At 48.0% G+C, this 24311-nt stretch overlaps 1 protein-coding gene across 1 annotated transcript in view; it reads left to right on the top strand.

Moving 5' to 3' along the window:
* Nucleotides 1-5328: 5328 nt before the first annotated feature.
* Nucleotides 5329-24311, top strand: part of proca (protein C (inactivator of coagulation factors Va and VIIIa), a) — a 54931-nt gene continuing 35948 nt past the window's right edge. The window contains 5 exon segments of the mRNA XM_034184076.1: nt 5329-5383; nt 6312-6395; nt 9341-9498; nt 9718-9742; nt 21133-21242. Of these exon segments, the coding sequence (XP_034039967.1) occupies nt 6326-6395; nt 9341-9498; nt 9718-9742; nt 21133-21242 (363 nt within the window). The 5' untranslated portion in view covers nt 5329-5383; nt 6312-6325.

Below are 24311 nucleotides of genomic sequence, written 5' to 3'. Positions count from 1 at the left end.
CACACACACACACACACACACACACACACACACACACACACACACACACACACACTTTGGAGCAGGGCCGGCCCAAGCCTTTATGGGGCCTTAAACAGAATTTCATTTGGGGCCCCCCTACCATCACCTCAGCACCAGATGCCTCATTATTCCATAGGCTACACTGTTATGTGTGTAACATACCCACAATCATTAGCATTATTTATAATTATCTTACATCATACAGGTATCATTCTTGTTTTTAACTTTAAAGGGGTAGCAAACTCATAAATATGCTTTAATTAACTTCTACATAGAGTGATGTATGGCTCATTAATTTAACTATTTGAAAGTAACATCAGCAGGCAGGAGACTGCATTTATAGTAAACACGTTAGTTTAATTTCTTTCAGATGTGCAAAATGTTCAATATCCAAATACAAAATAGAATCAAATGACATTCACATTATCTTACAGAAAAATAAAGTTGTAATCAAAATTAAATACTTAAATAATAAATACAATACTTAAATAATCTCCAAAATGAACACAGAAATCCACAACATAACGGCAATGTGTGTGCATAGCAATGCACACACATTGCACTGGGGGCTATTGCTTTAACTTTGGCCTGCAAACCATTGAGAGCTGAGCTACTTTTCCCCACCTTTTGCAACAAATTAATCTGAGGAGTTGATCTGCCCTGCTGTTTAACTCCAAGTTTTTCTTCGTAAGGAAGACTATCAAATGACTTCGCCAAAATCCGGTCCACAACATTCAAATTGTCTGCCATTATGTGCAGCTTGCTACCTAGCTAGCTCGCTAGCTGGGACTGGCGTGAGGCTAGTGTGAAGTTTGTCCGCCTGTGAGCGCTTTGTGACGGTGGAGGAGCTCAGCAGCACGCGCTGCTCGGTAGGGACAGAAACTGCGATAGAAGTCAGAAAGAGTGATAGAAGTCAGTCTCCAAACACAAGCAGCTACAAAAAACACACCAGAAATAGAAGCTCGATTTGTCGCTAGTCGTTTTTAACAAAAAAAATGCAGCTAAGAGGATTAGGAAAGTCTCCGAATGAAAACGCTCCCACGGATGTTTACACCAAAAGATCGCTGATTCGCTCATTTCGCTGTCAATCAAAAAGGGATTCAGCCTCAGAGAGATTATCCAATCATCATGCAGAAACTGAGCGTCCGGGCCAGCCGAGGCCAGCCCACTGCCCCATAGATCCCCAGACACGCTGTGCGTCCGATGGGCGGGACAAAGCCCAGCATTTATCCAATGACTCGTCTTGTTTCGCTGCACTCTTTGCTTCGCTATTGAAGTCTATGGACGCTGCGGGTTTGAGTGAGAGAAAAGCCGCGTCGTTACCAGTGATAATAAGCTGATTCTGAACAAAAGTTGAGCGCGTTGTAGCGCATATTTAGTTAATGACATGTACACACAACAGTATATATTTGATCACTTATTTTTTGACATTTTAGGGGAAGCTGAGCTTCCCTTGCAGTCTTATTATCAGAGGCGATTGCTAAGACACCTAAAGCACTTTACACTAAACGAACGGATCATTTCGCAAATAATGACAACAAAAATTGTAATATTGCAAACCTACCTTAGTCTTGTTTTTCTTGTCTTCCAACTTCTTCTTTTTTCTTTTCTCCGCTCCAGAGGGATAATTTCTTTTCATGACTTTCACTCACTTCATTCCTCACTATTAGTCATCGACCACCTGACCCAAGCGGTGCATCTAAATTTGCCCAACGGTGGCAGCAGCCAACAGGAGGCATCAATTAACCTAGTATTGGTATTTTGTCAAAATGAATTTTTTTTCGGGTGTAATACAATTTCGTTTAAATTATTCAATATTATTTTTATGTCATGTATATATTTACTTTTTTTATCACAACGTCTCGGTGCTCTCGGGGCCCCCTGGTGGCGTGGAGGCTCTAAGCGACCGCGTAGTTGGCGTATGCTTTGGGCCTTTCCGCTTGTGTGCTTTGCTTCCGTTTAGTACTATGATCAAGGTGAAATGACAGTGAAAGTGTGTGTTTAGGTGTGTGTTCATGGTGTTTAGGTGTATAGTATTTGTTCATTGGGGGTTCGGTATGGACTGGTGGGTGTGCATGTTTGGGGGTGGATTCGTCAGGCCAATAGTGGGCTGGTCCAGAGGAAAAATGCCAGGGCCGAAATTTGTTCCCAGTCTGACCCTGTGTGCAGGTCAGGTGATCTGATTAACTTTGTTTATGCGGGTTGTTGGTTCTGATGGACTTTATGTGTGCAGGTCAGGGATCTGCTTAATTCTCTCTGTGCGCGTTGATGGTTCTGTTGAGGTTTATGTATGCAGGTCAGGGGATCTGATTAATTGTGTCTATGGGTGTTGTTTGTTCTGATGGACTTCATGTGTGTGGGTCGGAGGATCTGATTAACTCCTATGCGGATTACCTCAAAACTACTTCACAGATTCTCACCAAATTTGCACCACATGTCCATAATGGGGCATGGAAGATCTCCACTGAACTTTGGAGGTGGTCCAATTTTGGATTGATGAACATCAGAAATGTCAGATTGTACTTGTTAACTGATATTTTTGGGATGGAATGGTGGTTCGCATTTCGGTTTGCTTTGTTGTGGGCTTTACATAAATATGAGCTGTTTATTTCTTCAGTAATCATGGATTAATGGGTCTTTAGGCCCCATAAAAAAAACATAAGTTTATCATCGCCGCCCAGTGCCCGCAATTGGCCCGCAACAATTTATTTTTTTTATTTTTTTGCCTGTTTCATTTAGGGCGGTACAGCTGGTGCATGTCTGCTTGGTGACGAGTATGCTTTGTTCGAAGGTGGCTGAAGTTTACTGAGCCCCGCCCGGAACTTGCGGTGTGTTGTCATTGACAACCACACAGTTCGTTGCTCTGTCTCAGTCACAGACAGAATGCATGTTTATCACACTGCTGGTGTGCAGTACACTGACTATATTCAACACGAAAACAAGATTTATTTTAAAAATATCTGATATTTTCAGTTCCTCACTTGGCATGCAGGTGCTGTATGTGTCATTTTTCAGGTTTGAAATGATGCTGTATATATCTGTTTCTCAGAAGAAGAAAAAAATCTGCCCTCCCTCACTACTTTTTTCTGATGTCAAAGATGATAAACTAATCTTTTTTTTGTTTATTTTTTAATGGGCCCAATGGATCAAGCTCCCGATAGTTGCTCCAAACACTAATGTTGTTAGCATACCAAATTAAACAGCGTTACAGTTTCACTCAACGGAAATACTGGCACAAAACTTAGATGATACGTTATGAGAATTAACCCTACACCAAGTCATATTATCACCGATATTTAAAATAAAATGCTCAATAACACAGACGGTCTTCCACGGTAGCTCTTTTGTGCTCTGTGCGAGCACAGCACAACAACAACACAAAGTGGCCACCCTTGTAAAGATGAATTTTGGACCTGGGCTATTCTGGGTCACTCTGGTTAGGACTGGCTATGTATTGTTGCACTTGTTGGTTGTACTTGTTGGTTCAAATTGGTTGGACCTGGTTCGGTATTGTCAAGCCTAGTTAGACCTGATCAAGCCTGGTTGGGTCTGGTTCATTTGGTATGACATGGTTCATTCTGGTGGGATATGGTTTATTTTGGTTCAGTTGGTTGAACTGCGTTCATTCTGGTTGGACTTGGTTGGGCCTGTTTTATTCTGTTCGGCCCTGGTTCATTCTGCTTGATGCTGGTTCATTTGGACGGACATGGTGCATCGTGGTTGGGCCTGGTTGGTCTTGGTTCATCGTGGTTGGGCCTGGTCGGTGGTGCTCTGCATTACTTGGAGTGAATGTGTACTTTGTGTGCTTTTGTCTTGTTATTCCTGTAATGTTGCAGTTTGAGATGTTTTACATGTTATTTGATGCCTTGCTCTTTATATTCTCTGTTACATAATTCAAACTGTAAAACAAGAAGCATCTCAAATGCGGAAACTTTTCATTACTGGGCATTCACACACCCCATCCTTCTCCTGTGGTTTCTTGCTTTTGTATCTGGGTCAGTGCTTCAGACTGTTAAAATGCATTTTATTTCCCCCTAAAAACTCAGTGACATTCAAATCGTTATTCAGCCTTTATTATTTTATGATCTCAAATTAAAAGAAAAAAAATCTGTCTTTGTGAACATTAAAGTATAAAACACAAAATAACAGACTCTTCTGGATTATTTTTGTGCACCTTTAGCAGACTTTTCAAGTACACCCCCAGTTCCTCAGTAGGTCTGAGTTCTGTTCACAGCACTGGGGACCTCCTCTCCTGATGGTCAGGATGGAGGGTGGAGTTTCTCTTGATGCTTGTCCTTCAGGGAGCTTGTGATCCACTGACAGGCACAGTGAGCTGGACCTGCCCTGCATCAGATCCCAGAGGATCCCAGAGGAGCACAGGGGATCCAGAACAGGATGCCGTCCTGTGGACCTGCTGCCTGGTACCCAAAGGTGGGACGAAGTCATCATCAAGTCACTCTCAAGCCATGCATCAGCTAGTCCCAAGTCAAGTCTCAAGTCATAATGACCACCAATTGTTTGTAACCTGACTTGAGACTTGACTTGGGACTTGCAGATTGATGACTTGAGAATGACTTGACAGTGACTTTGTCCCACCTCTGCTGGTACCCAGCTGAGGTCCTGATGTGGGTTTGAGATGACCCAGAACCTGTCTGTTAAGGGTTTTAATCACCACAGATGTCAGTGCAGCAGGTCTGTAGTCATTCTGACCTTTGGTGTTGGGTAGATTCCAGAATTGGGAGCAAAGGTCAGATTGCCACCTACTCAAAATGCGTTTTGGAATGTCTGCCAACAAAGCACAACAACAGATACGATCGGGGGTAGACAATGACCTACTGAACAACAGTTTCTCCAAGGAAAACTACATGCCATCCTGAGCAGAGCCCAGAACCGGAGCAGCATCAGGATTGTAAACCAAAAAGGGAAATTTCCCGACAAACAAGCCAATTTCACGACAGTGTAGTCTTGGAAAAAAAGGTGGTACATCCAGACTTCTGCCACTTATCTGCTGTCATGCTCACAGGTTCTACGAATCAAAGATCAGTTTAATGTCTCAGAACATGTCAGTACTTCACGTGGTACCAGACCAGAAGAAACCTTCTGCCAAAGTTTGATGGAAATGGATCTTTAGGTTTTGGCCACAAACAGGTCTGCTTGTCATGTTGTTGGTCTCAGTCTGGATGTGGTCTGAGGTGGTTTTGGGAAACATTTTTTTTTTGTGGGGGCTGGTGGGTGGAGGCAGAGGGGGCGGTGTTTGTGTGTTGACTGTTTGCAGACTGTGGACTCTCAGTAAACACGATGAGTCAGTCATTAACGTTCACCTGAAAACACAAAAACCATCGTCTTCTGTCAACCTTCACACGTAAGTACAAAATACTCAGTCTTCCTCTTCTTCTTCTTCTTCTTCTGTGTCTCACCGGTGTGACGTCACGCCTGTGTTACTCACACTGCTTGGATCAAGCCATGGAGGCCTCTCAGGGTCAGCCTGTGTGGGGTCAAAGGTTACAGAGTGTCCATGTCAGTCTGTGTTTTTTTGTAACACAGTCTGCTTTAGAAAAAAAGTTACGATTTACAGAACTTACAGAGTCGACTTACAAAAGTCTGCAGATGCTTTGAGTCAAACTTCTTTTACCACAAGTTTATTTCTGAGAAATTCAGATCTGATGGCTCATTACAGTTTGAGGGTGGATCTCCAGAAAAGGGTGGGGCCAAGAAATGGAAAAATTTCTTTAACAACAAACAAAACTGGACAGATAATGAGTGTGAATGCAAATGACGTGAAGGTTTTTGTCTGGATTAAAGCAGATTTTCTAAGAAATGGAACAGGATGTAAACAAAGGGGTGGAGCCAGGAAGGACTTTGTAAAAATGTGATTAATATTGTGTATCTGACCTTTAACACGAATAAATACAAACCCGGAATGTTGATCCAGTTGTAGAAAAGCTATTGTAAAATTTTTAGCCCCAATTAACAAAAAAGTGGGCAGAGCCAGTATGTGTGCAAAAGCCAAGAAAAGGCTTTTGCACACATATGACCTGGAATGAGTGTTGCTGTCATTCTATTTGTGTTGTATTTTCACTTAGTTTAAAGAAAAATCGAATGCTGTTTTGTGTTTGCTGTGTTTTTGTGCATGCAAAACAAATATCAAGTACAAAAAATTTAGATTGAATCTCAAGTTTCATATTCAACCTCCTATAGATGAGTAATAATATCATCAATAACATTTGCATCAGTGGCTAAACAAACAGCAATGAGGTCACACCATCATATTTGACTCCTATTGGCTGCAGGTTTGATTGACATGATGCCCCGCCTCCTCCACAGCGTGTTTGTCATCGCAGCTCTGTGGTCGGTGTCAGTTCTCAGTCTGTCAGGTGGGTTTGTTTGTTTATGTTTTCATTTGCAATTCAGTGACCACAAAATTACTTACTGAGTACCACAAGGAGACCTTTTAGGATCACTCTATTTTCTGTCTTTCCATTTTAAGGCTGCATCGTCTGTAAACACGCACCATTTCTGCTTGTCACATACACATACAGTGAGGCAAATAAGTGTTTATTTGATCCACTGTCGATTTTGCAAGTTTCCCCACCTACTAAGAATGGAGAGGTCTGTAATTTTTATTGTAGGTACACTTCACTCCAGTGGGTGATTTCACTGATTAACATCACTTTGAGCAGATGGGATGACTCCTTTTGACAATCCTTGGGTGGCGAGGAAGATCGGCTCTTGATCAATTCTCGGACAGCATGGTGGACACGGAGAAAAACAACGTCCAGGGTCAATTGACAGACACCTGTGCATGGGTTCATTTAACATGGGAATGCTGTTGCATGCAAACACACAGTCCCTGACAGATGCTTAGTTCAATGAATGGGAAATCCCAAATGATTGGGGTCTGAGGACCCACTGCAGTCTTCATCTGCTTTCAAAGCTGTTTGAAATGGATGCCTGCAACACATTTCAACAAAGTTGGGACAGGGCAACAAAAGACTGGGAAAGTTGATGAATGCTCAAAGAACACCTGTTTGGAAACAGGTGAGTGTCATAATTGGATATAAAAGGAGCATCCCCAAACATCTCAGTCATTCACAAACAAAGATGGGGCGAGGATCACCACTTTGTGAACAACTGTGTGAAAGAACAATGTTTCTCAACGTTCAGTTGCAAGGAATTTAGGGATTCCATCATCTACAGTCCATAATATAATCAGAAGATTCAGAGAATCTGGAGAACTTTCTACACGTAAGCAGGAAGGCCAAAACCAACATTGAATGCCCGTGACCTTCGATCCCTCAGGCAGCACTGCATTAAAAACTGACATCACTGTGTAAAGGATCTTACCGCATGGGCTCAAGAACACTTCAGAAAACCATTGTCAGTTAACACAGTTCGTCACTACATCTACAAGTGCAAGTTAAAACTCTACCTTGCAAAGTGAAAGCCGTACATCAACAACATCCAGAAATGTCGCCGCCTTCTCTGGGCCCGAGCTCATTTGAAATGGACAGACACAAAGTGGAAAAGTGTGCTGTGGTCTGATGAGTCCACATTACAAATTGTTTTAGGAAATCATGGATGTCATGTCAAAAGGACAAAAGAGGAAAAAGACCATCCAGATTGTTACCAGCAAAGTTCAAAAGCCAGCATCTGTGATGGTATGGGGTGAGTTAGTGCCCATGACATGGGCAACTTACACATCAATGCTGAAAAGTACATCCACGTTTTGAAGCAACACATGCTGCCATCCAAGCAACGTCTTTTTCAGGGACGTCCCTGTTTATTTCAGCAAGACAGTGCCAAGCCACATTTTGGACATGTTACAACAGCGTGGCTTTGTAGTAAAACAGTGCAGGTACTAGACTGGCCTGCCTGCAGTCCAGACCTGTCGCCCATTGAAAATGTGTGGTGCATTATGAAGCGCAAAATACGACAACAGAGACCCCGGACTGTTGAACAACTGAAGTCGTGCATCAAGCAAGAATGGGAAAGAATTCCACCTACAAAGCTTCAACAATTTGTGTCCTCAGTTCCCAAACGCTTATTGAGTGTTGTTAGAAGGAAAGGTGATGTAACACAGTGGTAAACATACCACTGTCCCAGCTTTTTTGAGACATGTTGCAGGCATCCATTTCAAAATGAGCGAATATTTGCACAAAAACAATAAAGTTTATGAGTTTGAACATTAAATATCTTGTCTTTGTGGTGTATTTAATTGAATATAGGTTGAAGAGGATTTGCAAATCATATTCTGTTTTTATTTACATTTTATACAACGTCCCAACTTCATTGGAATTGGGGTTGTATGTGTGTGTGTGTGTGTTTTCCAGCGTCTGTCATTCGTGTGTGTCCTGTTTCGATGTGTGTGTGGGTGTGGGCGTGTCTCCCGCTGCCAGTCTCCTTCGAGTTCCTTCTGCTGTCTGTGCATCCTATCCCTCCTCGGTCCATCATGTCTCAGTGAGACCTCCGTCCTCTATGCTCCAGGTCCTTGTGGTTCATCAGTGTCGGTTATGTAATTCTCTCTGATTTGTCACCTTACCTAATTGTTTTTTTTTATTTTGGTCACTTGCATTTCTCTTTTGGTTTGTCGGTTAATCAGTGTTGAGAGATTATCAGTTACCTTGTTGTTTTGCTATTCCGTTGTGTTGTGTTTTATGCTCCTTTCGTTCCTGTAGTTCTCACATGCCCTTGCCACTTCCTGTCCATTGTTAGTTGCACCTGTCAGTCATTAATCTCCTGTTAAGTGTGTGTGTGAATGGGTGAATGTGAGGCATAATTGTAAAGCACTTTGTACTTCTGATGCAGATGGAAAAGTGCTATATAAATGCAGACCATTTACCATTTAAGCCTCACCCGTTTGTCTTTCTGTTGCCGGGTAATTGATGGATGTCTGCTCATGTGTCGTGGTGTTTTTTCTCATGTTCTGTCTTGTATTCACTACTTGTGTAAGTACCCCTTTGCTTAATCGCACACCAGGTTGTCAGCTGTCTTAGTTTTATCTTTTGCCTTCCCAACTCCCAATTACCCCCCCCCCCCCCCCCCCCCCCCGTGTTTTTGTGTCAGACCTTTTGTTGTATGCACATATTTGCACCTGCATGTTTGCCTTTTGTTCTCACTCTTGGACTACTAAAGAACCTTGGTTGTTATATACTCAGTTTTGTGTCCTGGCTGCCTGCGTACTTGTTGGTTCTATTTGACTCACATCCAGCCAAATCATAACTTCACTAACAGTAACAATGTACAAATCCCAGATCAGGACTGAAACTGACAGCAGTTAAACACTCCGGAACGTATCTGAACTCTGTCTGCTTTGATTTAGTTTTCTCAGATGCACCAGAGGCCCACATGCTGCTCCGGACCCGTCGAGCCAACTCCTTCCTGGAGGAACTCAAACCCCCCTCCAAAGAACGGGAATGTATAGAGGAAAAGTGTAACTTTGAAGAAGCAAGAGAGATTTTCCAAACCAGAGAAGCCACCGTGAGACTTTATTTATTCTGTACATAAACAAAAAGTGTTGTTTTTTGTTTTGGTTTCTTTTGTGTGTGTGTGTGTGTGTGTGTGTGTGTGTGTGTTTGACAGACAAAGTTTGAACAGAATAAAGTTTTTTTTTCTTTAAGATTAAGACAGCAGTGAAAACTATTATTGATGTTTATTCATTGGTGAGTTTGTCAGTAATATTTTGTTTTGTGTTTACAGTTGGAATTCTGGACCGTCTACACAGGTAAGAAAAACCAACCCCAGTGTCGACGTCATTGTGAAGTTGGGTTTCTCGCGGTGTATTCACTTAGTGCAGCAAGCCAGATCCGCTGAGACAACATTGAGGAAAAAGTCCACATATTAAGTAGAGAATGTACAACTGATTCTTTACCAGGCCACCAGGCCCCAACTTGGACCTGACTGGATCCAACAAGTTTTAAATGTATGTCAGACAGATTTCCCTTATTCTAATAGATGCTGGATCTGGTGCTGTTCCTGTGTGTCAGATCTGTTTGTGGCAGTAAGCCAAACAACAAAGAGAATATCTGCAGTTTAATCACTGAGACATTTATGAACCTGGAAGTTCAGAATTCAAAGATTTGGACTCTTCCTCACCCTGAACCATTTTTCAGTTGAGGTGGTGGTGTTGGTTCTGTCTTTAGCTTTGGTTGGGTGTGTTTTGGATATCGTTGTCTTCAAGTACCTTCTGGGTTGGTGCGATTGTCTGCAGTATTTTTAGTTTGGGGTTGTGCAGGTCAGCTTTTTCTTCTTTGCATTTGACCAAAATTCTGGACCCATTCTATGCATCTGTCCTCTTCAGATAACACACTTACTGTTACCCGAAAAACTGTTGTTGATGTCAATAACTAACCGATGAACATTATCACTAGTCTTATCTGTGGCTCCCTCGCAAGCTGCCAGTGGTGGGTTTCTTCAGTTTTAGGTTAATTTCCACTTGACTCCACTTGTCCTCGGTTCCCTTTTGGATTGTTTTATCCTTGGATCATTAAACATTTGTAGCTTTCTTTCCTCTGGTCTTTTTTTTTTTCTTTTTTGCTTTTGGAAGTTCAAACGCGATAAATATCTTCAGTCTGATCAGGCACATCCTGTTGCTACCAAGAAAATTCACTGCTGCCTTCTGTGGTCATTGTCATGCATGTCATGATTAAGAAGCTCCCAAAGCTGGATTCCAGTGACATCATTCCCTCTCTTCAGAATGAGCTAGAGATGGGAACAAGACCATCTACACTCAACAAAAATATAAACGCAACACTTTTGGTTTTGCTCCCATTTTGTATGAGATGAACTCAAAGATCTAAAACTTTTTCCACATACACAATATCACCATTTCCCTCAAATATTGTTCACAAACCAGTCTAAATGTTGTGTGGGCCGCTGAAGAGGAGGTACTGCTGGCCCACCACCACCAGAGGGCGCCCTGCCTGGAGTGCGGGCTCCAGGCACCAGAGGGCGCCGCCGCCTCACGGGAGCAGCCTCGGAGACAGCTGTCACCCATCACCTGAGACAGCTGACGGCAATCATCAGTGGGGTATATCAGCAGGACGGCATCTCCACCTCATTGCCGAGATATCGTTTTTACCGGAGAGGTAACGTATTGACGCTAACAGAGTGTATCTTTTTTTGGATTGAGCTAGTTATTTGGATTACTGTTCCAATGAGAGGTGGAGGTAACTTTCCTGCTGTTCGGAGTCCTGGGTGCAAACGCGCCCCCATCTGACTGTACTTTGTTTCCTCGCCAGCAGTACCAGGTCCGACACGCGGAGGCAGTGGCCACCTGGGAGTTCGGGACTTGGCGGCTCCAGTATTCCCGGGGTCCTGTGGCGGAGGAAGCCATGTGGTTCCGGTCTTACCTTGGAGAGGCGTCTCCTATCTTCGAGCCTGCCCACACGACACTTTTGTGAATTGACTGTTGTCCATTTCTGTGATTGGTTGTATTCGTTGTGCACATTCACAACAGTAAAACGTTGTTATTTGACTTACTCCATTGTCCGTTCATTTGCGCCCCCTGTTGTGGGTCCGTGTTCCTACACTTTCCCAACAGGATATCTCGGCCAGCGTCATGGATCCCGAGGGGCGTCAACCGGCTGTTGAACGGCCAATGGAAGAACAAGGTGCACAGGCGTCCGCAGGAGAGGTAATCGGTGAGTTGCAGCGGATCCTCACCGCTTTCACGACTCGGTTAGATTTGATGACCGAGCAGAACGTCCTCCTGAACCGCAGGGTGGAGGCTCTCGCCGCGCAGGTGGAAGCGCGCCCTCCGGGCGCCGCTGCGGCTCTCCCTCCCGTAGAACCTGTGCGTAACAACGACGTTCCACTGGTTGTCCAACGACCCCTCCCACCTTCCCCTGAAGCATACATAAGCCCCCCAGAGCCGTACGGAGGCTGTGTGGAGACGTGCGCGGATTTTCTTATGCAGTGTTCGCTCGTCTTCGCACAGCGTCCCGTCATGTACGCGACTGATGCTAGCAAAGTAGCTTATGTGATAAATCTGCTTCGTGGTGAGGCACGCGCTTGGGCTACAGCGCTCTGGGAGCAAAGTTCACGGCTCCTTCTGACATATGATGGGTTTGTGAGGGAGCTCAGAACGGTGTTCGATCACCCTAATAGAGGAGAGACCGCTTCAGCCGTGCTGCTGTCAATGAGACAGGGGCACCGGAGCGCAGCTGCCTATGCAGTCGACTTCCGCATCGCGGCTGCGAGGTCCGGCTGGAATAGCGCTGCCCTCCGCGCCGTCATTGGTCCTCAAGGAGCACCTGGTGGCTAAGGACGAACCGCGGGATTTAGATGGGCTTATCGATCTTGTTATACGTTTAGACAATCGGTTAAATGAGCGCCGTCGGGAACGAGACGAAGGGCGTGGCCAGGCACGCGTCGTCCCTCTCCCTTCCGGTTCCGACCGCGTTCCGCCCTCCCCACGCTCCACGGCCCCTGCGCTCCGTGCGGTTACAGCCCCCCCTGCTGACGAAGCTATGGACACGAGTAGGGCAACATTTAGGGCACCGGTCACACAAAGGAGGCTGGCCCGCGGGGCGTGTTTTGTTTGTGGCTCGATTGAGCATCAAGTAAGGGACTGCCCCGAGCGGTTAAACACCAACGCCCGCCCCTAGAAACTGGGCTAGGGGTGGGCCGAGATGTTCACGTGGGACACACCCACATCGCCACACGACTCCCAGTTACAATCCTTTATGAGGATTTAACCCTGAAGGCCCCAGCACTGGTGGACACGGGCTCAGAAGGGAATTTGCTAGATAGCAAATGGGCTAGGGAGATAGGGCTCCCTCTGGTGGCGCTTACCTCGCCTGTGCAGGTACGGGCGCTAGATGGCTCCCTACTCCCTCCAATCACTCACAAGACACCACCAGTAACTCTGGTGGTGTCGGGGAATCACCGGGAGGAAATCGAGTTTTTCGTGACTCCGGCCACCTCTCGTGTGATTTTAGATTTTCCCTGGATGTTGAAACACAATCCCCGGATCGATTGGCCGTCCGGGGTAGTGGTTCAGTGGAGCGAGACCTGCCATCGGGTATGTTTAGGTTCCTCGGTTCCTCCCGGTTCCCAGGCCAGGGAGGAGGTCAGAGCCCCGCCCAATCTAGGGACGGTGCCGGTGCAGTACCATGACCTTGCGGAGGTGTTCAGCAACGATCTGGCACTCACCCTTCCCCCGCACCGCCCGTATGATTGTGCCATTGATTTGGTTCCAGGCGTTGAGTTCCCGTCCAGTAGGCTGTACAACCTCTCACGACCTGAACGCGAATCAATGGAGACCTACATCCGGGACTCTTTGGCTGCCGGGTTGATCCGGAATTCCACCTCCCCGATGGGTGCGGGTTTCTTTTTTGTGGGGAAAAAGGATGGCGGATTACGTCCATGCATCGATTACAGGGGGCTGAACAAAATCACGGTTCGTAACCGATACCCCTTACCCTTGTTGGATTCGGTGTTCACGCCTCTGCATGGAGCCAAGATATTCACCAAGCTTGATCTTAGGAATGCGTATCACCTGGTTCGGATCCGGAAGGGAGACGAGTGGAAGACGGCATTTAACACCCCGTTAGGTCATTTTGAGTACCTGGTCATGCCGTTCGGTCTTACAAATGCTCCCGCGACGTTCCAAGCATTGGTTAATGATGTCTTGCGGGACTTCCTGCACCGATTCTTCTTCGTGTATTTAGACGACATACTCATCTTTTCTCCGGATCCTGAGACTCATGTCCGACATGTACGTCAGGTCCTGCAGCGGTTATTGGAGAACCGGCTGTTTGTTAAGGGCGAGAAGTGTGAGTTTCACCGCACCTCTTTGTCCTTCCTGGGGTTCATCATCTCCCCCAACTCCGTCACTCCTGATCCGACCAAGGTTGCGGCGGTGAGAGACTGGCCCCAACCCACAAGCCGTAGGAAGCTGCAACAGTTCCTCGGCTTTGCGAATTTCTACAGGAGGTTCATTAAGGGCTACAGTCATGTTGTTAGCCCCCTGACAGCCCTGACCTCACCAAAAGTCCCCTTCACCTGGTCGGATCGTTGCGATGCCGCGTTCAAGGAGTTGAAACGGCGCTTCTCGTCTGCACCCGTTCTGGTGCAGCCCGATCCTAGTCGCCAGTTAGTGGTTGAAGTGGACGCCTCGGACTCAGGGATAGGAGCTGTGCTGTCCCAGAGTGGGAAGACCGATAAGGTCCTTCACCCGTGTGCCTATTTTTCCCGCAGGTTGACCCCGGCTGAACGGAACTATGACGTCGGCAACCGAGAACTCCTTGCGGTGAAAGAGGCTCTTGAAGAATGGAGACATCTGTTGGAGGGAACGTCCGTGCCATTCACGGTTTTCACTGACCACCGGAACCTGGAATATATCAGGACCGCCAAGCGGCTGAATCCCAGGCAAGCCCGCTGGTCACTGTTCTTCGGCCGTTTTGACTTCCGCATCACCTACCGGCCCGGGACCAAGAACCAGAAATCGGATGCCTTGTCCCGGGTGCACGAAGACGAGGTCAAAACGGAGTTGTCGGATCCACCGGAACCCATCATCCCGGAGTCCACTATCGTGGCCACCCTCACCTGGGACGTAGAGAGAACCGTCCGGGAGGCCCTGGCACGAAGCCCGGACCCCGGGACTGGACCAAAGAACAGACTTTACGTCCCACCAGAGGCAAGGGCTGCAGTCCTGGACTTCTGTCACGGCTCTAAGCTCTCCTGTCATCCAGGGGTGCGAAGAACCGTGGCAGTTGTCCGGCAGCGCTTCTGGTGGGCGTCCCTGGAGGCCGACGTCCGGGACTATATCCAGGCCTGTACCACCTGCGCCAGGGGCAAGGCCGACCATCGCAAGGCTCCGGGACTGCTACAGCCGCTGCCCGTGCCTCATCGCCCCTGGTCCCACATCGGCCTGGATTTTGTCACGGGCCTCCCGCCGTCCCAGGGAAACACCGTCATCCTCACGATAGTGGACCGATTCTCCAAGGAGGCCCACTTCGTGGCCCTCCCGAAGCTCCCAACGGCCCAGGAGACAGCGGACCTCCTGGTCCACCACGTCGTCCGTCTGCATGGGATACCATCAGACATCGTCTCCGATCGCGGTCCCAGTTCTCCTCGCATGTCTGGAGGAGCTTTTGCCGGAACTGGGGGCCACGGTCAGTCTCTCATCCGGGTATCACCCCCAGACCAACGGGTAAGCAGAGCGGGCCAATCAAGAAATGGAGCAAACACTACGTTGTGTGACAGCCGCGCACCCGGCGGCCTGGAGTACTCATCTGGCCTGGATCGAGTACGCCCACAACAGTCAAGTGTCATCAGCCACCGGCCTCACCCCCTTTGAGGTGTGTTTGGGGTATCAGCCCCCATTATTCCCGGTGGTTGAGGGAGAGGTCGGTGTGCCCTCGGTCCAGGCCCACCTGCGGAAGTGCCGTCGGGTGTGGCGTGCCGCCCGTTCTGCTTTGTTGAGGGCCCGGATGAGGGCGAAGACCCATGCAGACCGGCGGCGGCCCCCGGCCCCTACGTATCGCCCCGGGCAGGAAGTGTGGTTGGCCACCAAGGACATTCCACTGCAAGTGGCCTCCCCAAAACTGCAACACAGGTACATAGGTCCGTTTAAGATTCTCAAGGTCATCAATCCCGCCGCAGTGAGGCTTCGGCTTCCAGCCTCACTGCGGATCCATCCAGTATTCCATGTGTCAAAAATCAAGCCCCATCACACCTCGCCCCTCTGTACACCCGGTCCGGCGCCACCTCCTGCCCGGATCATCGATGGCGAGCCGGCTTGGACAGTGCGCCGGTTGTTGGACGTCCGACGGATGGGCCGGGGCTTTCAATATCTGGTGGACTGGGAGGGGTATGGCCCTGAAGAACGCTCCTGGGTGAAGAGGAGCTTCATCTTGGACCCGGCCCTCCTGGCCGACTTCTACCGTCGCCACCCGGACAAGCCCGGTCGGGTGCCAGGAGGCGCCCGTTGAGGGGGGGGTCCTGTTGTGTGGGCCGCTGAAGAGGAGGTACTGCTGGCCCACCACCACCAGAGGGCGCCCTGCCTGGAGTGCGGGCTCCAGGCACCAGAGGGCGCCGCCGCCTCACGGGAGCAGCCTCGGTGACAGCTGTCACCCATGACCTGAGACAGCTGACGGCAATCATCAGTGGGGTATATCAGCAGGACGGCATCTCCACCTCATTGCCGAGATATCGTTTTTACCGGAGAGGTAACGTATTGACGCTAACAGAGTGTATCTTTTTTTGGATTGAGCTAGTTATTTGGATTACTGTTCCAACGAGAGGTGGAGGTAACTTTCCTGCTGTTCGGAGTCCTGGGTGCAAACGCGCCCCCATCTGACTGTACTTTGTTTCCTCGCCAGCAGTACCAGGTCGACACGCGGAGGCAGTGGCCACCTGGGAGTTCGGGACTTGGCGGCTCCAGTATTCCCGGGGTCCTGTGGCGGAGGAAGCCGTGTGGTTCCAGTCTTACCTTGGAGAGGCGTCTCCTATCTTCGAGCCTGCCCACACGACACTTTTGTGAATTGACTGTTGTCCATTTCTGTGATTGGTTGTATTAGTTGTGCACATTCACAACAGTAAAACGTTGTTATTTGACTTACTCCATTGTCCGTTCATTTGCGCCCCCTGTTGTGGGTCCGTGTTCCTACACTTTCCCAACACTAAATCTGTGATAGTGAGCACTTCTCCTTTGCTGAGATAATCCATCCCACCTCACAGGTGTGCCATATCAAGATGCTGATTAGACACCATGATTAGTGCACAGGTGTGCCTTAGACTGCCCACAATAAAAGGCCACTCTGAAAGGTGCAGTTTTGTTTTATTGGGGGGGGGATACCAGTCAGTATCTGGTGTGACCACCATTTGCCTCATGCAGTGCAACACATTTCCTTCGCATAGAGTTGATCAGGTTGTCAATTGTGGCCTGTGGAATGTTGGTCCACTCCTCTTCAATGGCTGTGCGAAGTTGCTAGATATTGGCAGGAACTGGTACACGCTGTCGTATACGCCGGTCCAGAGCATCCCAAACATGCTCAATGGTGACATGTCCGGTGAGTATGCTGGCCATGCAAGAACTGGGACAGTTCAGCTTCCAAGAATTGTGTACAGATCCTTGCAACATGGGGCCGTGCATTATCCTGCTGCAACATGAGGTGATTTCTTGGATGTATGGCACAACAATGGGCCTCAGGATCTCGTCACGTATCTCTGTGCATTCAAAATGCCATCAATAAAATGCACCTGTGTTCTTCGTCCATAACAGACGCCTGCCCATACCATAACCCCACCGCCACCATGGGCCACTCGATCCACAACATTGACATCAGAAAAAAGCTCACCCACACGTCTGCCATCTGCCCTGAACAGTGTGAACCGGGATTCATCCGTGAAGAGAACACCTCTCCAACGTGCCAAATGCCAGCGAATGTGAGCATTTGCACACTCAAGTCGGTTACGACGACGAACTGGAGTCAGGTCGAGACCCCGATGAGGACGACGAGCATACAGATGAGCTTCCCTGAGGACGGTTTTCTGACAGTTTGTGCCAGAAATTCTTTGGTTATGCAAACCGATTGTTTCAGCAGCTGTCCGAGTGGCTATTCTCAGAAGATCTTGGAGGTGAACATGCTGGATGTGGAGGTCCTGGGCTGGTGTGGTTACACGTGGTCTGCGGTTGTGAGGCTGGTTGGATGTACTGCCAAATTCTCTGACACGCCTTTGGAGACGGCTTATGGTAGAGAAATGAACATTCAATAGACGAGCAACAGCTCTGGTTGACATTCCTGCTGTCAGCATGCCAATTGCACGCTCCTCAAATCTTGCGACATCTGTTGCATTGTGCTGTGTGATAAAACTGCACCTTTCAGAGTGGCCTTTTATTGTGGGCAGTCTAAGGCACACCTGTGCACTAATCATGGTGTCTAATCAGCATCTTGATATGGCACACCTGTGAGGTGGGATGGATTATCTCAGCAAAGGAGAAGTGCTCACTATCACAGATTTAGACTGGTTTTGTGAACAATATTTGTGGAAATGGTGATATTGTGTATGTGGAAAAAGTTTTAGATCTTTGAGTTCATCTCATACAAAATGGGAGCAAAACCAAAAGTGTTGCGTTTATATTTTTGTTGAGTATATGTCCAGGTCAGGGGTGGGCAACAAGGGCCAAGACAGTGCAGGTTTTCCTTGCAGCCAATCACTTCAGCAGGTGGGTTTGCTGATGAGCTTCTCCCCCAAACATAAACACCTAATCATCAATGAAATCACCTGCTGAGGTGATTGGTAGAAAGAGAAACCTGCACTGTCTTGGCCCTTCATGGCTTTATGGCACATGATTGCCCACGCCTGGTCTAGGCAGTGAGTAACCCCTCTGAATCTGGTCTGCTTGAGTTTTCTTCCTCAAAAAATACCAGAGGGAGATCTTCCTTATCACTATCGACTATCAGAGGTGCTGCTATGATGCTCAGCTCAGGTGGGCATTTGTGCTCCTTGGGGGTGGAGGGCAATAAAAGAACCTCTAAATTGGTGTAAAATACAACATGTACAACATCTTGAAACTTTTTTTTACCCCCTTTAACTAAATGTAGAACACAAGCACATACAGACAGCAAGGGCAGGTGATGGCTAACAAACTTGTAGAACATAGACCATGCGATAACAATAGGAGATGTACAGTCATTGTAGGGACAAACCAATTATCAGCTGGTCCGATTATCAGTCAATTACCGGCTTGCCAATTATCAGGCGATAATTAGCCGATAATTGGCCCAGCCAATAATCGGTCTAATCCCTAGATTAGGGAAGAAACAGACGTGATTTACAGGGCTGGTCTGCGGCAGCTTTGTCAAATTCTGACACAAATGGTTTCATGTCAAGATTTGATCTTTTTCAAGATATGTGTGTGTGCGCAGATGGTTTTCACCCTCCACAGTCTTTGTCCTCAGCGGAGGTGCAGATTCAACCTGTCATCTTTATATATATATATATATATATATATATATATCAAATCAATTTTATTTATATAGCGCCAAATCACAACAGTTGCCCCAAGGTGCTTTATATTGTAAGGCAAAAGCCATACAATAATTACAGAAAAACCCCAACGGTCAAAATGACCCCCTGTGAGCAAGCACTTGGCGACAGTGGGAAGGAAAAACTCCCTTTTAACAGGAAGAAACCTCCAGCAGAACCAGGCTCAGAGAGGGGCAGTCTTCTGCTGGGACTGGTTGGGGCTGAGGGGAGAGAATCAGGAAAAAGACATGCTGTGAAAGAGAGCAGAGATCAATCACTAATGATTAAATGCAGAGTGGTGCATACAGAGCAAAAAGAGAAAGAAACACTCAGTACATCATGGGAACCCCCCAGCAGTCTAAGTCTATAGCAGGATAACTAAGGGATGGTTCAGGGTCACCTGATCCAGCCCTAACTATAAGCTTTTTCAAAAGGAAAGTTTTAAGCTTAATCTTAAAAGTAGAGAGGGTGTCTGTCTCCCTGATTCGAATTGGGAGCTGGTTCCACAGGAGAGGAGCCTGAAAGCTGAACGGGACATGTTCTGGCATGTCCAGGCACATCCACAATTTCTCGGATAATCACTCGATGGAAAAACCACAGACAGCTGTCTGAACGCCATCTCAAAGCCGTCCTGTGAGAGCAAAACGGAGGTGTTCCTTTGTCTTGCTCCATCAGCAAATCGGTCGTGAAGCGTGAAGCCTCCGCTCGGCTTTCCATGACAAAATCTCTTGTTAAAAGTGAAATCTGCCGGAAAATGGTTGATGTCCAGCTCTTGTGATAACCAGAGAAAGTGCACACGACCGTCTGGCTCCACAGAGCCATCCGTTTAGAAATGATTCAGTGGTTTGTGGCTCTTAATGGCGGCACGGAGCGCGGCGCGCAGAGCGTCCTTAAAGCCGTCCTTAAAGCTGTAGTAACAGTCCTTATTCTCTGTGAAGCCCGTAAAATTTTCACCGAAAGCCAGATAAATTTTTTGATGGTTTCCAGCTGCCAGTCTATCTATCTATCTATCTATCTATCTATCTATCTATCTATCTATCTATCTATCTATCTATCTATATATATATATATATATATATATATATATATATATAAAACTTGTTTTTTGTCAAACATGGCACTTTTTGCTGCAGGGGTGGAAGGAGCTGCGCTCCGGCTGCAGAGGACTGTATCTCTTCCCGGCTCTACAGCTGCGCTCCGGCTTACTTTCACCTCTGCAAACAGGCACAAAAATGTTTAAGGGAAATGTATTGGAGTAAAAGTATAAATTTTATTCACAAAATGTAGTGGAGTAAAAGTGAAAGTCGCCAGAAATGTTAATAATGAAGTAAAGTACAGATATGTCAAAATTCTATTTCTACTTTGTTACATTACAACACTTCTTTCAAGTGAAGCTGTCACTACCTCACATGCACAAATCCACTCTTTGTGGCAGGATTGAACTGGCTGGTGTCAGTGCACCTAGCAGATGGAGAAATTTGCCACTGTTGAAGAAGTTCTGTTGAGCTGAGTCAAAAGACCACATGCCTCTGTAGAAATATCAAAGGGAGCAGTGTCATCCTCTGCTACCTCAGACAGGAGTCTCCTGATAGTGTCCTCATTGTTAAGAATGGACTTGGTGATGTCATATTGACTGGTCCAGAGAATTTCTAATGGTCTCTTCAGTGTGGGTGTGTGGTTTTAAGAATGACAACACTAACTTGACCAGGTTTTGTTTAGGGTCTGATTTGCTTTGGGGTGTTTTCAGATCAAGAGTAATCGTTTTCAGGGCTGCTTCACTTTGGGTCTCTGTGGGAAGATGTGACTTTTTTTAATTGGATTCAAAGTTTTGGATCTGTGAACTGCATGAGTGTCTTGTGAAGAACTAAAGTCACACACTTAAGTTTGTTTGTTGTAGCGAGCAGCGTGACACTAACTGAAACACTGAATGAGTTTTGTAGAAATTACTCAGTGTTTAAAATCCACAATGTGTCGGGCCGAGGGTGATGACACAACCCACGAAGTGTGGCCACATCACTACACGTGCAGCATCATTTGATGATTTCACTGAGCCGCTTTCTGATGTGACATGTCAGGCAGCACCTGCTATGCATTGTGGGAAGTGGCTGCTCATACTGAAACTGATCTGTGTTCCAGATGGAAACCAGTGTCATGACAACATCTGTGTCCATGGAAACTGTGTGGACCTGTACCAGGACTACGCTTGTCGATGTAACCGTGGATATGAGGGAAGTACTGTGACGAGCGTAAGTCTGTTTCTATGTGTTTATACTTTCTCTGTTGAGCTTGAACAGGCTCAGTGGTCAGATGGGAGGAGCTCAAAGAGAATCAGTGGTCCGGGGGGAGGGGCTCAGACAGATAGAGTGTTCGAATGGGAGGAGCTGAAAGAGGATCAGTGGTCGGATGGGAGGAACTCAGACAGATAGAGTGTTCGAATGGGAGGAGCTGAAAGAGGTCGGGTGGTCGGATGGGAGGAGCTCAGACAAATACAGTGGTCAGATGGGAGGAGCTCAGACAGATACGGTTGTCAGATGGAAGGAGCTGAAAGAGGATCAGTGGTCAGATGGGAGGAGCTCAGACAGATACGGTTGTCGGATGGGAGGAGCTGAAAGAGGATCAGTGGTCAGATGGGAGGAGCTGAAAGAAGATCAGTGGTCAGATGGGAGGAGCTGAAAGAGGTCGGGTGGTCGGATGGGAGGAGCTCAGACAAATACAGTGGTCAGATGGGAGGAGCTCAGACAGATAGAGTGTTCGAATTGGGAGGAGCTGAAAGAGGTCGGGTGGTCGGATGGGAGGAGCTCAGACAGATACAGTGGTCAGATGGGAGGAGCTCAGACAGATACGGTTGTCAGATGGGAGGAGCTCAGACAGATACGGTTGTCAGATGGGAGGAGCTGAAAGAGGATCAGTGGTCAGATGGGAGGAGCTCAGACAGATACGGTTGTCAGATGGGAGGAGCTGAAAGAGGATCAGTGGTCAGATGGGAGGAGCTCAGACAGATACGGTTGTCGGATAGGAGGAGCTCAGACAGATAGAGTGTTCGAATTGGGAGGAGCTGAAAGAGGTCGGGTGGTCGGATGGGAGGAGCTCAGACAGATACAGTGGTCAGATGGGAGGAGCTCAGACAGATACGGTTGTCAGATGGGAGGAGCTGAAAGAGGATCAGTGGTCAGATGGGAGGAGCTGAAAGAAGATCAGTGGTCAGGGTAGGAGCTCTGACACATTCAGTGGTCAGATGGGAGGGGCTCAGACAGGTTCAGTGATCGGATGGGAGGAACTCAAAGAGGATCAGTGGTTGGATGGGAGGAGTTCCAAGAGGATCAGTGGTCGGGTGGGAGGGGCTCAGACAGGTTCAGTGATCGGATGGGAGGAACTCAAAGAGGCTCAGTGGTCAGATGGGAGGAGCTCAAAGAGAATCAGTGGTCCGGGGGGAGAGGCTCAGACAGATACAGTGGTTGGATGGGAAGATGCTGAAAGAGTATCAGTTGGTCAGATGGGAGGGCTGAAAGAAGAGCAGTGGTCAGGGTAGGAGCTCTGACACATTCAGTTGTCAGATGGGAGGTGGCTCAGACAGGTTCAGTGATCGGATGGGAGGAACTCAAAGAGGATCAGTGGTCGATGGGAGGAGTTCAAAAGATGATCAATGGTCAGATGGGAGGAGCTCAGACAGGTACAGTGATTGGATGGGAGGAGCTCAAAGAGGATCAGTGGTCGGGTGGGAGGAGCTCAGACAGGTTCAGTGATTGGATGGGAGGAGCTCAAAGAGGATCAGTGGTCGGATGGGAGGAGCTCAGACAGGTACAGTAGTCGGAAGGGAGGAACTCAGAGGGATCAGTGGTCGGGTGGGAGGGGCTCAGACAGGTTCCGTGGTTGGGTGGGAGGAGCTCAAAGAGGATCAGTGGTCAGATGGGAGGATCTCAGACAGGTTCATTGGTCGGATGGGAGGAGCTCAGACAGATACAGTGGTCGGATGGGAGGAGCTGAAAGAGGATCAGTGGTCCGGGGGGAGGGGCTCAGACAGATACAGTGGTTGGATGGGAATTGTTGAAAGAGGATCAGTGGTCTGGGGGAGGGGCTCAGACAGATACAGTTGGTTGGATGGGAGGAGCTGAAAGAGGATAGTGGTCGGATGGGAGGAGCTCAGACCAGATAGTGTTCGAATGGGAGGAGCTGAAAGGAGGTCGGGTGGTCGGGTGGGAGGGGCTCAGACAGGTTCCGTGGTTGGGTGGGAGGAGCTCAAAGAGGATCAGTGGTCAGATGGGAGGACCTCATACAGGTTCATTGGTCGGATGGGAGGAGCTCAGAGAGATACAGTGGTCGGATGGGCGGAGCTGAAAGAGGATCAGTGGTCCGGGGGGAGGGGCTCAGACAGATACAGTGGTTGGATGGGAATTGCTGAAAGAGGATCAGTGGTCTGGGGGAGGGGCTCAGACAGATAGAGTGTTCGAATGGGAGGAGCTGAAAGAGGTCGGGTGGTCGGATGGGAGGAACTCAGACAGATACAGTGGTCAGATGGGAGGAGCTCAGACAGATAGAGTGTTCGAATGGGAGGAGCTGAAAGAGGTCGGGTGGTCGGATGGGAGGAGCTCAGACAAATACAGTGGTCAGATGGGAGGAGCTCAGACAGATACAGTGGTCAGATGGGAGGAGCTCAGACAGATACGGTTGTCAGATGGAAGGAGCTGAAAGAGGATCAGTGGTCAGATGGGAGGAGCTCAGACAGATACGGTTGTCGGATGGGAGGAGCTGAAAGAGGATCAGTGGTCAGATGGGAGGAGCTGAAAGAAGATCAGTGGTCAGGGTAGGAGCTCTGACACATTCAGTGGTCAGATCGGAGGGGCTCAGACAGGTTCAGTGATCGGATGGGAGGAACTCAAAGAGGATCAGTGGTCGGATGGGAGGAGTTCAAAGAGGATCAGTGGTCGGGTGGGAGGGGCTCAGACAGGTTCAGTGATCGGATGGGAGGAACTCACAGAGGCTCAGTGGTCAGATGGGAGGAGCTCAAAGAGGGATCAGTGGTCCGGGGGGAGGGGCTCAGACAGATACAGTGGTTAGATGGGAGGAGCTGAAAGAGGATCAGTGGTCGGATGGGAGGAGCTCAGACAGATAGAGTGTTCGAATGGGAGGAGCTGAAAGAGGTCGGGTGGTCGGATGGGAGGAGCTCAGACAGATACAGTGGTCAGATGGGAGGAGCTCAGACAGATAGCGTGCTCGAATGGGAGGAGCTGAGAGAGGTCGGGTGGTCGGATGGGAGGAGCTCAGACAGATACAGTGGTCAGATGGGAGGAGCTCAGACAGATATGGTTGTCAGATGG

This window comes from Thalassophryne amazonica, chromosome 12 (assembly GCF_902500255.1).
Source record: "Thalassophryne amazonica chromosome 12, fThaAma1.1, whole genome shotgun sequence".
Classification (NCBI taxonomy): Eukaryota; Metazoa; Chordata; class Actinopteri; order Batrachoidiformes; family Batrachoididae; genus Thalassophryne; species Thalassophryne amazonica.
Note: the sequence above shows the minus strand (reverse complement) of the source record. Positions and strands in the feature narration are given on the sequence as shown.